General features: G+C 51.8%; 2 protein-coding genes across 4 annotated transcripts; both read left to right on the forward strand.

Moving 5' to 3' along the window:
• The first annotated feature begins 28 nt into the window (after nt 1–28).
• Nucleotides 29–3,660, forward strand: ccdc62 (coiled-coil domain containing 62). 3 transcript variants are annotated; one of them, XM_057018652.1, is made up of 13 exons: nt 29–416; nt 502–542; nt 624–779; nt 861–1,053; nt 1,187–1,293; nt 1,361–1,462; nt 1,552–1,723; nt 1,824–1,925; nt 1,995–2,083; nt 2,334–2,434; nt 2,577–2,685; nt 2,783–2,990; nt 3,101–3,660. In XM_057018652.1, the coding sequence occupies exons 1-13, from the start codon at nt 362–364 to the stop codon at nt 3,226–3,228; spliced, it is 1,563 nt and encodes a 520-aa protein (XP_056874632.1). In that variant the 5' UTR covers nt 29–361; the 3' UTR covers nt 3,229–3,660. The 3 variants fall into 3 exon arrangements, with proteins under 3 accessions (XP_056874632.1, XP_056874631.1, XP_056874633.1); XM_057018651.1 differs by having other exon boundaries at nt 30–416; nt 1,127–1,293; XM_057018653.1 differs by having other exon boundaries at nt 31–416; nt 1,127–1,293; nt 2,783–2,968.
• Nucleotides 3,661–3,754: 94 nt separating this feature from the next.
• On the forward strand, nt 3,755–11,253 carry LOC130517052 (huntingtin-interacting protein 1-related protein-like). The gene is made up of 33 exons (XM_057018639.1): nt 3,755–4,038; nt 4,172–4,235; nt 4,543–4,685; nt 4,778–4,834; nt 4,915–4,995; nt 5,066–5,142; nt 5,230–5,291; nt 5,374–5,514; nt 5,589–5,646; nt 5,729–5,804; nt 5,933–6,067; nt 6,157–6,279; nt 6,350–6,533; nt 6,611–6,699; nt 6,771–6,887; nt 6,978–7,079; nt 7,159–7,353; nt 7,452–7,562; nt 7,635–7,829; nt 7,909–8,056; nt 8,149–8,235; nt 8,316–8,423; nt 8,513–8,649; nt 8,728–8,838; nt 8,918–8,976; nt 9,059–9,089; nt 9,175–9,237; nt 9,329–9,429; nt 9,507–9,612; nt 9,687–9,810; nt 9,894–9,955; nt 10,150–10,710; nt 10,788–11,253. Exons 1-33 carry the CDS (start codon nt 3,958–3,960, stop codon nt 10,824–10,826), a joined length of 3,828 nt encoding a protein of 1,275 aa, XP_056874619.1. The 5' UTR covers nt 3,755–3,957; the 3' UTR covers nt 10,827–11,253.
• The last annotated feature ends 13 nt before the right edge of the window (nt 11,254–11,266 follow it).

Raw genomic sequence — 11,266 nt, forward strand, 5'->3', positions numbered from 1 at the left:
TGACGTCATTGGTAGTTCCACTTCGGCTAGTTGACAAAACAAGTTTAAAGCTAACAATAGTCAGAGCTCAAAGTTTAATATACAGTATATATTGCACCTACAGTGTTTAGTAATGCCGAAGGGCAATTCTGACATGTGAAAGAATTCGACTTGCTTAATTGGACGCGTTTCTTTTTTTAATGTTGGAGTTGCTTTCAGAGGTGGAACTTTAGCCTTCCTTACTTAGCGAGCCGAGGGTGCACAGAGGATGCACGCACGGAACCCACTACAACAAAGAAAGAAGCACAAAACTGTTGGTGAAAAACAAGAAATAATGTGTGTTGGACCATGCATTAGTTGTTCCGGGAATTGTTAGGATGCTATGGACGAAGGGATCGCGGCGAATGGAAACGCCTCACGCTTCCCTTGGTCCGATGGTAAAAAAAAAAAAACACGTTCTCGATTATAATATAAATGTGAAATATGTACATTCCCCCCAACTGATATATTTTTCTGTTTTAGACACGACAGCTGAGGTCTGGCACAGTACTCCAGTCAAAACCGTCGGTGACATTTCCATTCAGTAAAAGCCGAAAATGCCTTTTTATAGACTTGTTTATATATTTGCCTTTTTTAATTTTAAGGAAAATGGTTGCGTGTCAAGGGGCAAACCAAGGGTGGTGAAAAGCTTGAGCATGTCTTCACCCCCCATCCCAGCTGTGGACCTGGGTGCCTCCAGCATGCGGAGATCAGGTCTGGGCACCGATCACATCCAACAGGCCACCATCCATTGTTTGCAGGTGCAAATCCAAATGCCGCGTGATCTGAAGTGTCTCTAGGGTTGCACGTGCACGTGTGACACGTGTGTCTTTCTGTGAAAGTTCCACGCGAACGACCCGGGTGGCTCCACCATCCAGCGGCAGAGAAGAGAGCTCCAGCTGCTGATGGCTGAGCTGAAGGACAGGGAACGGGAGCTGAACGCCATGGCTGCCTCTCATCACAAGCAAATTCAAGCCTGGGAACAAGACCGGCGGCGGATGCTCACGATGGAGCAGAGGTGCAGACATTTGGACGGTGAGGACACCAACCGTGAGGATCCACACACGCGTACGCCGCTGTAGGAAAGAGATTTACGCTGTCTGTGCAGAGGAGCTGCAGAAACGCAACGAGGTGATCAGAGTTCTAACTAAACGTGCCTGGGTGGTAGAATCCAGGGAGAAGGAGGTCCAAAAGGAACTCCGCGTCGCCCGAGAGCAGCTCGGTGAGTTCCGGCAAAAGCAGCAGTCTATCAGCCAAAAATGCGAAGACTTTGAGGTACGGTTTACACGACGATGCAAAAATAGGCCAGAAGCGGTCAGGAGGTCACTGTGGTGTCTCTTAGGAGAAGAACCAGAGTCTCAACTCCACGGTCATGACTCTTTCCTACAAAGTTGGCTCTCTGCAGGTCAGGGAGGAGGAGCTGAGTTCCATGCTCAAGCTTAAGGTGCACCATATGTTTCAGTCGTGTAACCTTTGTGATGACATCTAGTCTTTCGTTGGTCCCTAAATGTAATGCCGTTTTCCCCCCGTCAGGACAAAGATGTGGTCGAGGCTTCCGGCCACATCATCGAGCTGACGGTGCGTCTCCGAGAGCTGGAGGCGCTGCTCAGGGAGAGCCGGTCGAGGGAAAATAAACTCCTGAAAGACTTGGAGGAAATGAAACGCCGGCACAGAGACGCAAAACAGGGACTCTCGCAGCTTAAAGGTGTGCATGTCGACCCTGTTTCCTCTCCAAATGACCGCTGGCTTATGTTTCATCTGTCTCTCGGTCAGTCCGTCAATCCTGCCTTCTGTTGTTGCCGTAGAGGAGCTGCAGCAGCATTTAACGCAGAGCAGCACGCAGAGGGAGGAGATCATCCGCCTCAAACAGGAGCTGCAGCTGCTTCACAGGGACCTGCTCCTGTCTGGTACGAGAGCCGCAACGCAGCGGACGCGTTAGCGGCTTCCTGACCAACTGTTTCCTCCTTGGTCACCAGGAGAGGGAGACAGCTGGAAAGATGAGCTGCTGGAACTGGCTCGCTCCAAACAGGAACGCACCGTGTCGGAGCTGCGCTGCCTACAACAGGTACGCCGTCTCGCCTGCCGTCCCTCCCTACGGCCGCCGCAACACGGGGCGCTTTCATTTGAGAGCGCCGAGGCGTGTTTCCTCATTCCTGAAGGTGAACTCGGAGGCATCTTTCTGGTCCGGCAGCATAACTGAGTGGGAATTTATTTCTCTCTCTGGGTCATTGTCTTGTCCATGATGGTTATCTAAACAGCTTAACAGTAAAAATAGGTTTGAATTAGAGGGAATATCTTCCCTGTGTGTCCCTCAGGTGTGTGAGAATCAGCGGAATGACCTGCAGCTCCTGCAGTTGAACCTGGAGCGCGCCCATGACACCAGGAGAGGAAAGGTCAGCCAGGGGTCAGACGGCAGGTGATTCTTTCAGAGGGAAATCTCAGTGAATGCAGACAGCTTTCCTGGGGGCGTGGCCTTGTTTTCTGAACTCATAATGAGGCATTGTGGGTACTTGGATTACTAATGTTTTAGCGATGTCTCAATCTTTTGGACGTCTCAGTCAGGGGGAGACAAAATGTGTCCCTGTGGACAAACGCTCACCTTCGGCATTGGGGCTGCAGAATACAGTCGTCGCAGACCTGGGGGGCTACTCCACCCACCTGATGGAGGTAAGATGATGTCATCTTTATGACTAGAAATAAAGATGTTTGTGACATCACTCTGGGAGTCTCCTTCCATTTCCTGGCCTGGTCTCTCTCCCACCAGGCTGACGTCCTTTCGTCCAGTGGTTCTCTGCAGCAGCTGCTGGAGGAGTCCAGGCAGGTCATCATGGGCGCTTCAGAGCACAGCGGCTCAACGCCCCCCAGCCTCTTGCTCAACAACCCTTCGACCACCGACCGCCCTCGGAAACACCACACGTGTCATTGCTGCCACACCGGGACGACGCAGAGGGTGGGAATGGGTTCCACTTCAGGTTTATTTTGGATATCTCTGTCCAGGGGTGCAGTCACAACAGTGGTGTTCGGCCTTTGCTTTGGGTGTGCTATGACAGAACGTGTTTTATTGTCTTTTCTCTTTCAACAGGATGGTGGGACTCCACCCGCAGCCGTCCCGCCACCCCAGCCAGACACGTGGACGACCTCACCGTAGCCAGAAAACACCCTCCAGGATCCACCAAAGACAACAAAATCAGTGTTATTGAACCTTTGTAATCAGACAATCACAGTTTTGTTAAGAAAATAATGAATCTACACAGACAAAATAATGAAATGTGCTTTCAAAACACCTGATCCAAAGTAGTAAAAATGCTAAAGATGGAGCCTTTTTACATTCTTGATTCTGTGGGTTTTTTCTACTGTTTGTGTATCAGACATTAAACAGCACATATTGTGCGTTTTTAAAAGAGAAATCTTATCTATGATTTTGAAAAGCTTTTATTGCGTGAAGTGGGCGAGATGTGAAACCAGTCCTACAGGGCTGTGGAGTGCTGGCTCTCTGGTCTTTCCAGTTTCACTGTCGACGCATTCAACTGGCGACTGGGAGCAAATTAGCCTTCGTGTTTTCTTTAGTTTTTATTACTTTATTTTGTAACTGGGTTGTTGTGTAGTTTTAAACCAAATAATAAAAAAGACATATTAACGCCATATTAGTGACAATTTTCTTTCCTGATTTTAACATTAACTCGTCCCTGATTTATTTTCCTGTGCGCGTTTTTACGCATTTGGCAGCGCTGTTTACGCACGACGGACAGGTTTTACGTTTGGATCGAACAAAAGGGAATCTGAGCATTACTGGTCTTCAGAAGGTAAATGAAGGATGACTTCTTTGTTGTCGAACTGACCAGACGCACCAGTTTTTGCCTTGAAGCGGAGCAAAAGCGCCGACGAGCAGCCGAAACTCGGGTTCATAGAATCGAGCCTTGGCCGGAGTGAAGCGACAACATGAGCAAACAAAAGACCAAAAATGAAAATAAGACTGAAAAGGCTCTGGCTGCGGAGAAAGAGCAATTTAATAAACAACAGGTAAGTGTCGAATTTGATGAACGCTTCTATCAACAGCCCTTTAAAATCCTCTTTAATCAACGCCGGTGCAATAATTAACTGATTAAATCTCGTATGTAAGCAGTTACTTTGATCTCTCTCGTGCTTCTTCCAGCTTCAGAGTCTCAGTAAAACGATCACGTCAGCTGAAGTGCCACCCAAACAGAAGTATGTGCGCAGTATCCTTTCGTGTGTTTTCGGAGCCAGACCTGCTGTGAGCTGTTTCTGGTAGTTTGACGTGTTTGATCGGGCTGATATTTCAGATTAGGTTAAAAAAAAAAACCTCTGTTTGTGCCCCTTATTCAACAAATCTCAAAAGAAAAGTGTAACTGTGAAGGAAAGTTCCTCTCAACTATCTAAAAAGTTTAACAAGAAGGGCTGCTCCTATAGGATCCATATGTAAAACACCAGAGGAATCCGTGTATCTCTACAAACTCGGGTCAGTTTGGGGGTGATTGTCATGTAGGTTCCTTGACGGCCGTTAAGCGATCATCATGGGAACCCATAAGGAGGGGGGCGCGACCAGCTTCTGGTCCTACACCCTGAACCTGCCTCTGTCCAGCAACGCCCTGATCAGCTGGAAGTTCTGCTACCTGCTGCACAAAGTGCTGCGCGAGGGACACAGAAATGCACGTCTGAGCCTCGACATCACCTCATTTCACTCTAACCCCCCCCAAAAAAATGTCAATTCTGTTTGACGCGTGTTTCCTCTGACGTGCAGGTGGTTCAAGACTCTTACCGACACTGTCCCACCGTCAAAGATATGGGTCATCTATGGGTCAGCACACGTGGCATTATAACACAGCAATAACACACACGTTATGTGTCCATTATGATTGGAATTTCTGCTCTTCCCAGGGAAAACTGCATGATCGGTATGGCCACATTGTTGCCCTGTATGCCAAATATCTCTGCCTTAAAATGGAATTTAACGCAAAGGTAAGTGGGATCCTGCTGTGTTTGTGGAAAACCCCCTGATTCATTTGAACACGAACCTCCTTTTGAACAGCACAAGGTGATCCCTGGTAGTATGGAGATCAGTGACGAGACTTTGCACAGGGAAGCAGGAAATGACATGACCAAAGTGTACGTTTTTCTTGTTTTCCCTGCCAAATGCCTATTTTTTTAAGCCATGCGTGTAGTTGGCGCTGAGCTGGTGTTCTCGTGTTCCAGGCTGGATATGACGCAGGAACTGCTCGACTGGCTTGATGCTGCACTAAAGATGTCTGACACGGGTGGGTGTGTGCAGTCTTGGGGTTTGTTTTCATCAATAGCCACTATCCTCATGCTGTCCTTTCATTTGGTGATTGCCTGAAGTTCTGCGTCAGATGGACGCCAACGGGGTCAAGAGTACGACTCCGGCAGGACATTGCCGGCTGACTCCGCTCGTCCCGCTCATACTGGACTGCACCTTCCTCTACCACTTCTCTGTCCTGTTGATGTTTAAGCTTCACAGCCGTGAGTATCGGACAAACCTGTTCACCAACACACTTGGCTCAGACCTCACGTCCAGCACTTGCTCGGGTTTTCAGGCATCGCCGCAGACGTTCTCCTGGGACATCGAGAGCGCTTCCGTGATTTATTCATGAGGTGGGTTGTCAAGGTTGAAGGTGCGAAGGCGTTCCTTTGTGGTGGGATTATTCGTTCTTATTAGCGCTTTTCTCCTCCGCAGCCTCACACAGTTTTTCAACAGAGCCAGAGAAATGGAGTTCTTTAAGAGGATCATCCAGATCCCAGACCTGCCGGATGTAAGTGACACTTTTCCACACATTTTCCCACGTGTGTTGCTCTTCAATGCCGATAGGAACAATGATATTGATAATTCAATGGCTGTGGGGGTGGTTTCCCATCACGTATACCTGCTTTTACCCCTCAGTCTCCTCCAAACTTCCTCCGAGCGGCTGCCCTGGGCGAGTATAAAAGGCCCGTGGCCGTGATGCCGAGCGATGAGCAGGAGGAAGAGGAAGCCGAGCCACAAGCGGAAAACAGGGAGTCGCCTCAAATCACGCAAGTGTGTTTCCAGGACAGAAAAAAGCGAAATGATTCATTCAACCTTTATTTCCTGGAGCCACGACTAACATTTTGCTTTCTTCACGACAGTATTATTTGCTCAGTCAGGCGGGATCCCCCGAGGCTTCCACGGAGCAGCGGGAAGCAGAGAACGACGGCCTGAAGAGAGAGCTGGAGGTTCTCAAACCGGAGCTCCAGCTCATCAAGACTGAGGTAATTTCCGGGGCCGTGATTTCCTGCCATCTGCGTTACATGGCCAGCATCACTTTTGTCTCGGTCTCAGGCTCAGAGGTGCGTGACAGAGCTGAAAGCTCAGGTCAACCGTCTGGAGGCCGAAGTCGAGGAGCAGCGTGCGCACAAACAGCTCGCCATGGTGGAAAACGAACAGCTGCGGCTGGAGGTGGAGGGCCTGCGGTCCGCCAGCGTGGCCGGCGTGGGGGCTCAGATCGGGTTAAAAGAAGCAGACAGTGAGCGCAAAGAATTGTGTCCCGGGGGATTAAGTGAGTTTGTGTGTCACCTTCATCTTGTCCTTTTTCATCCGCAGCGAGAGCTCAGGCGGCGGAGCTCCGCTTCTCTCAGCTGAAGGAGCGACACGCAGAGCTGATCACCAGTCACGCAGATCTAATGAAAAAGGTGAGCTCTTGCTTTTTTGCGTGTGAAGAAAATGCTAAAAAGTTTCTTACGGTGAATTTGAGTCTGTGCAGAACGCAGACACGGCGAGGCTCCTGTCAGCTACCAAGCAGGAGCAGGACGACCTGCTGAGAGCCAAACGCCAGGTGGAAAACGAGCTGGAAAATCTCCGGCAGGAGAAGAGGAACATGGTGAGACACCGGCAGGAACAGGAAACACCTTCAGTTGGTGCGCAAGCGTCCCGGATGTGTCCTCAGCTGTGCGCCTCCTCTCCCGATCAGGTCAATCAGCATCAGCAGGAAGCTCAACAGCTGAACCAGGATCTCCTGCAGCAAAAGGCGGAGGTGACGGCGCTTCGCAGCAGCCTGGAAAACAAAGAGAAAGTGAGACTCATCCACACCAACTTTCCTCCTGGCGTATTGCTGCTGATCTCTGTCTAAATCTTCATTTGCTGTGTTTAAGGAGGGATCTCAGGTCAGCAGCAGCCTGGCAGCTCTGCAGGCAGAGCGGGAGGTGCTGCTGCGCGCCGCTCGAGAGAGGGATGCTGAGATCGCCTCCCTGAAGCAGCAGGCCCAACAGCAGCAGGGCTATCAGGACCTGGAGAGGGACCGGCTCAACCGAGAGCTGGAGGCCCTGAGAGCTCAGCTGCAGCAGCAGGTAAACGCGCTGGTCGTGCACAGGAACTCTTTTTCAGTGTTTCAGGACTGCTGCTGTTTGAAAGGCGCTACCTGCTTGTTTTTGCTGCCTTTCCACAGCTGAGCATTAATGCGGAGCAGAAGCTGGAGGTCGACAGACTGAAACGAGAGCTGGAGATGGCTCGGGCAGACCTGGCCCGGGCAAACAGCAGCCTGCAGAGCAGAGAAATGGTCGGAGTCTTAACTTACTCAGTAGTTCTGCGCTGGAAGAAAACATAGTTGAGCGGTTTAAATGTTCCACAGAGCGGCACCCAGCTGAGCAGCACGCTCGCAGGTCTGCAGGCGGAGCGGGAGGTGCTGCTGCGCTCTGCGAGGGAGCAGGAGGCCGAGCTGGGCTCCCTGAGACGGCAGGTTCAGCTGCACCACAGCTCTGTGGAGACGGAGCGGCAGAGGAGCAGCGTGGAGCTGGGGAGCCTGCAGGCCCAGCTGCAGCAGCAGGTAGCGCGCTCGGGAGCGGCGCGGTGGCGGCGAGGCGCGTCCCGTTGACCTTCTGATGAGTCTTTCCGTCTCAATGCAGGCGTACCGCGAGAGCGAGCTGGCGCAGAAGCTGCAGGAGGAGCAGTTCTCGCTGCTGCAGTGTGCTGTGGTGGAGGCCGAGGGCATCATACTGGATGCCGCGTCCAAGCTGGACGACCCCATACACCTGTGCTGCATCAGCTCACCTGGTGGGAACCAACCACCGATGTTTGCCCTGCTTTAATAAATCAGATTTAGCATGGAGGAAGCTCAAGATTTGTTGCCCTCTCCTGTTTTTCAGATTATTTGGTGAACCGGGCCGAGGTCACGCTGGCGTCCTTAGACAAGCTGCAGCAGAGCCACATGGTGTACCTGGGGAACAACCACGGTCCGGGACCATTGCTCCCTGTTCAGATTAGAGCCTGGCCGCGTCTCTGATTCTCTTCTCTGTGGTGTGATTTCCCTCAGACGCGAGCGGTTTGCTGAGGTCGGTCACGCAGTTCTCCCACCTCGCCGCTGACACGCTGGTCAACACGGCGGCCACGTCGCACTCGGCTCCCACCGACCAGGCCGACCGTACGAGCCGCACTCGCACCCGTCCGGCAGATCGACTGACTGTGTTCCGAACGACCGGCTAACGTTGCCGCCTGCTTCGTCTCTCTCAGGTTTAATCGAGAGCTGTCGTGACTGCGCCAACAGCCTCCTGCAGTTCCTGAAGGACCTGAAGTTTCAGAACAGTCTTCCCGGAGCAAACCCGTCGGTGGTGCGCTACACCGTCCAGCGCATCCACGCTCTGGGACAGGTGAGGCGCGCTCAGCCCGGTAGCCCAGCAAACCTGACAACGCTACTTCCTGCACCTCTGACGTGCCTGTGTGTTCAGGAGCTGCGCCCAAAAGGGCAGGACGTGCGGATAGAGGAGCTTGGCTTCATGGTGGATAACGAGATGATCGCTACGTCCACCGCCATCGAAGAGGCCGTGCTCCGGATGGATGTGAGGACGCGCTCCTCTCCGTCAAAGCTGGGACGCTCTGCTCCTGCTCCTGTTAACGGGCCTCCTTCTTGTGTTTCAGGAAATCATGACAAAGGCAAAGAAAGACACCAGCGGCATTCATCTGGAGGTCAACCAGAGGTAACGTGGTGTCATCTGTTAGTGCATTCACTGTCTCCTGGCTTCGACTGGCTTCGTGCATCTAATGTTTCCTGTTTTGCAGCATCCTGGGGTCCTGCTCAGATCTAATGAAGGTCGGGATATCCATTTTACACACTTCTCTGCGCTCCATTACATATTTCCCTCAATATTCCTCCTTGTTTGCTCTTTGGTCTGCAGGCTGTTCATATGCTGGTGACAGCTGCTACTGACCTGCAGAAAGACATCGTCGAGGGGGGCAGGGTGAGTCGATGGGGAACCCCATCGGGCCGTTTGGTTATCTCGGAGCAGAAACCACAGCCGAGTGTGATATGTTTACATGCCCTTCCTGTAGGGGGCAGCCACTGTTACGGAATTTTATGCCAAAAATTCTCGCTGGACGGAAGGGCTCATCTCCGCTTCTAAAGCTGTGGGCTGGGGCGCCACGCAGCTGCTGTGAGTGTCAATGCAAACGTCTGGTTATCATCTCTTCTCCAACTGGAGGCTAAACTCCCTGTTGCCTCTGCTGGTAGGGACTCGGCTGACCGGGTTGCCAGTGAAAACGGTCAATACGAGGAGCTCATCGCCTCCTCCCATGAGATCGCTGCAAGCACTGCGCAGCTGGTTGCTGCCTCCAAGGTAGGCAACATAAAGTTGCTCTGCGAAGCCTCTCCGGCCACATTCATGCTCATATTTAAACTGTGCTACTGCAGGTGAAGGCCGACCGCAGCAACAAGAAGCTGAATACGCTTCAGCAGGCCTCCCGTCACGTCAATGACATGGCCGCCGTGGTCGTCACCTCCACCAGGCACGGGCAGCAGCAGATCTCTGACCAAGGTGAGGAGATCTTACGCAACGGCCCCATATTAGAGGGGTTGTTGTCCACAAGACTGAGCCCCGATGCTCTGATGTGTTTCCAGGTGTGATGGACTTCTCTGGGCTGTCTCTGATTAAACTGAAAAAAGAGGAAATGGAAGCTCAGGTGAGTGCGTTTACGTTCTCGTCCCCTCCGAGTCCTAAAATTACAGAGAAACTTTGAAAAGCTACTCCTCAGTGAGAGAGTGGCTCCGTGTTGGGGTACGAGTTAGGGGGGAAAAGTGAGGTTTTGCGACAATAATGGCCGCGTCGTTTAAGTTCCGTGTGTATTTTGTGTGACTGGATACTGTCGACCTGCAGGTGAAGGTGCTGCAGCTGGAGACGCAGCTGGAGCAGGAGCGGGTCCGTCTGGGGGAGCTGAGGAAGAGGCACTACGTGCTCGGAGGCCCTGGAGCCAACGGTGGCGATGATGACGCCGATAGCTTCCCACCGCCACCACCGCCAACGCTGCTGGACTCCACAGCGGAGCTCCAGTCACTGCCACAGGCGCAGCCTTACCTGAACACGCAGAGCTCCCCCCCCATCAATCCCTTCGCCCCAGCTCCCACGCAGCCCTACTCGATGCCACAGCCTCACACCTACTCGCAGAGCCACATGTTCACCCCTCCCGCTCAGTCCTTCGCCCCTCCTCAAACCTTCCCGTCCTCCCGTCCGTACATCCCCGCTCAGCCCATCGTGCTAAACCCAACCCCGAATTACTTCAGCCCTCAGACTAACTTGCTGTCGCCGTCAAACACTTCGGGCCGCGCCCATTCGCCGTCTCTGTCCAAGAAGACCCCGCAGAACAACACCGAGGCCGGCAAGAGCTCCTCAAAAAGGTCAAACATCTTCACCAAATCCGGAAGCAAGCTGAAGAATGCAGTGAGTGCTGGATATTCCTTTGCACGCCTCGATCAGATCCAGTATGTTTATGCCTCTTTTTTCTTTTCCTGTCACAGTTCAAGAAAAATGAAAGCGGAACGGGAGCAGAGTCTTGAAGGTCTCACCTAAGAAGACTGATACAAACAGGACGCATTCCTGTCGTTGTGTCATCTGCGGCTCTTTAAAGTGCTGTGGGTACTTGATGGCGTCACACAATCAGTGTATTTTTGATAACATTGCTAATTAAAAGGTGGTGGAATATTTCCAGACTTATTTTATGTACCTATGGGGCTGGAATATGTGAGTGCAGAGACAGTGATGGTGATCAGAGGTCTGAGGAAGAAGCTGCTGGTCTCAGCACATCCTTGGTCCAGGTCTGAGAGGCTACTCCCAATAACCTTTTGGGCCTTGATCCTTGAGTCTCTCGAACAGCTTGTAGATAGGGAGACGGGCTGGTAGCATAGATTTTTAATCTAGGCTTGTAACTTTTACTGTATTAAAGATCATTTGGTACGCTCCTAAATAAATTTAAAAAAAAGGAAATGTCCCATGTCTC

This window comes from Takifugu flavidus, chromosome 20 (assembly GCF_003711565.1).
Source record: "Takifugu flavidus isolate HTHZ2018 chromosome 20, ASM371156v2, whole genome shotgun sequence".
In the NCBI taxonomy this organism is placed as follows: Eukaryota; Metazoa; Chordata; class Actinopteri; order Tetraodontiformes; family Tetraodontidae; genus Takifugu; species Takifugu flavidus.

What these genes read in the sequence shown, in the direction of transcription:
- ccdc62 (XM_057018651.1), top strand. Translation starts at nt 362, where the DNA reads ATGGACGAAGGGATCGCGGCGAATGGAAACGCCTCACGCTTCCCTTGG. An exon ending in AGCTGCGCTGCCTACAACAG is followed by an intron (nt 2,084 to 2,333) that starts GTACGCCGTCTC and finishes TGTGTCCCTCAG; the next exon opens with GTGTGTGAGAATCAGCGGAA. An exon ending in GGGAATGGGTTCCACTTCAG is followed by an intron (nt 2,991 to 3,100) that starts GTTTATTTTGGA and finishes CTCTTTCAACAG; the next exon opens with GATGGTGGGACTCCACCCGC.
- LOC130517052 (XM_057018639.1), top strand. Translation starts at nt 3,958, where the DNA reads ATGAGCAAACAAAAGACCAAAAATGAAAATAAGACTGAAAAGGCTCTG. An exon ending in GGCAGGAGAAGAGGAACATG is followed by an intron (nt 6,888 to 6,977) that starts GTGAGACACCGG and finishes TCTCCCGATCAG; the next exon opens with GTCAATCAGCATCAGCAGGA. An exon ending in GTGCTGCATCAGCTCACCTG is followed by an intron (nt 8,057 to 8,148) that starts GTGGGAACCAAC and finishes CCTGTTTTTCAG; the next exon opens with ATTATTTGGTGAACCGGGCC.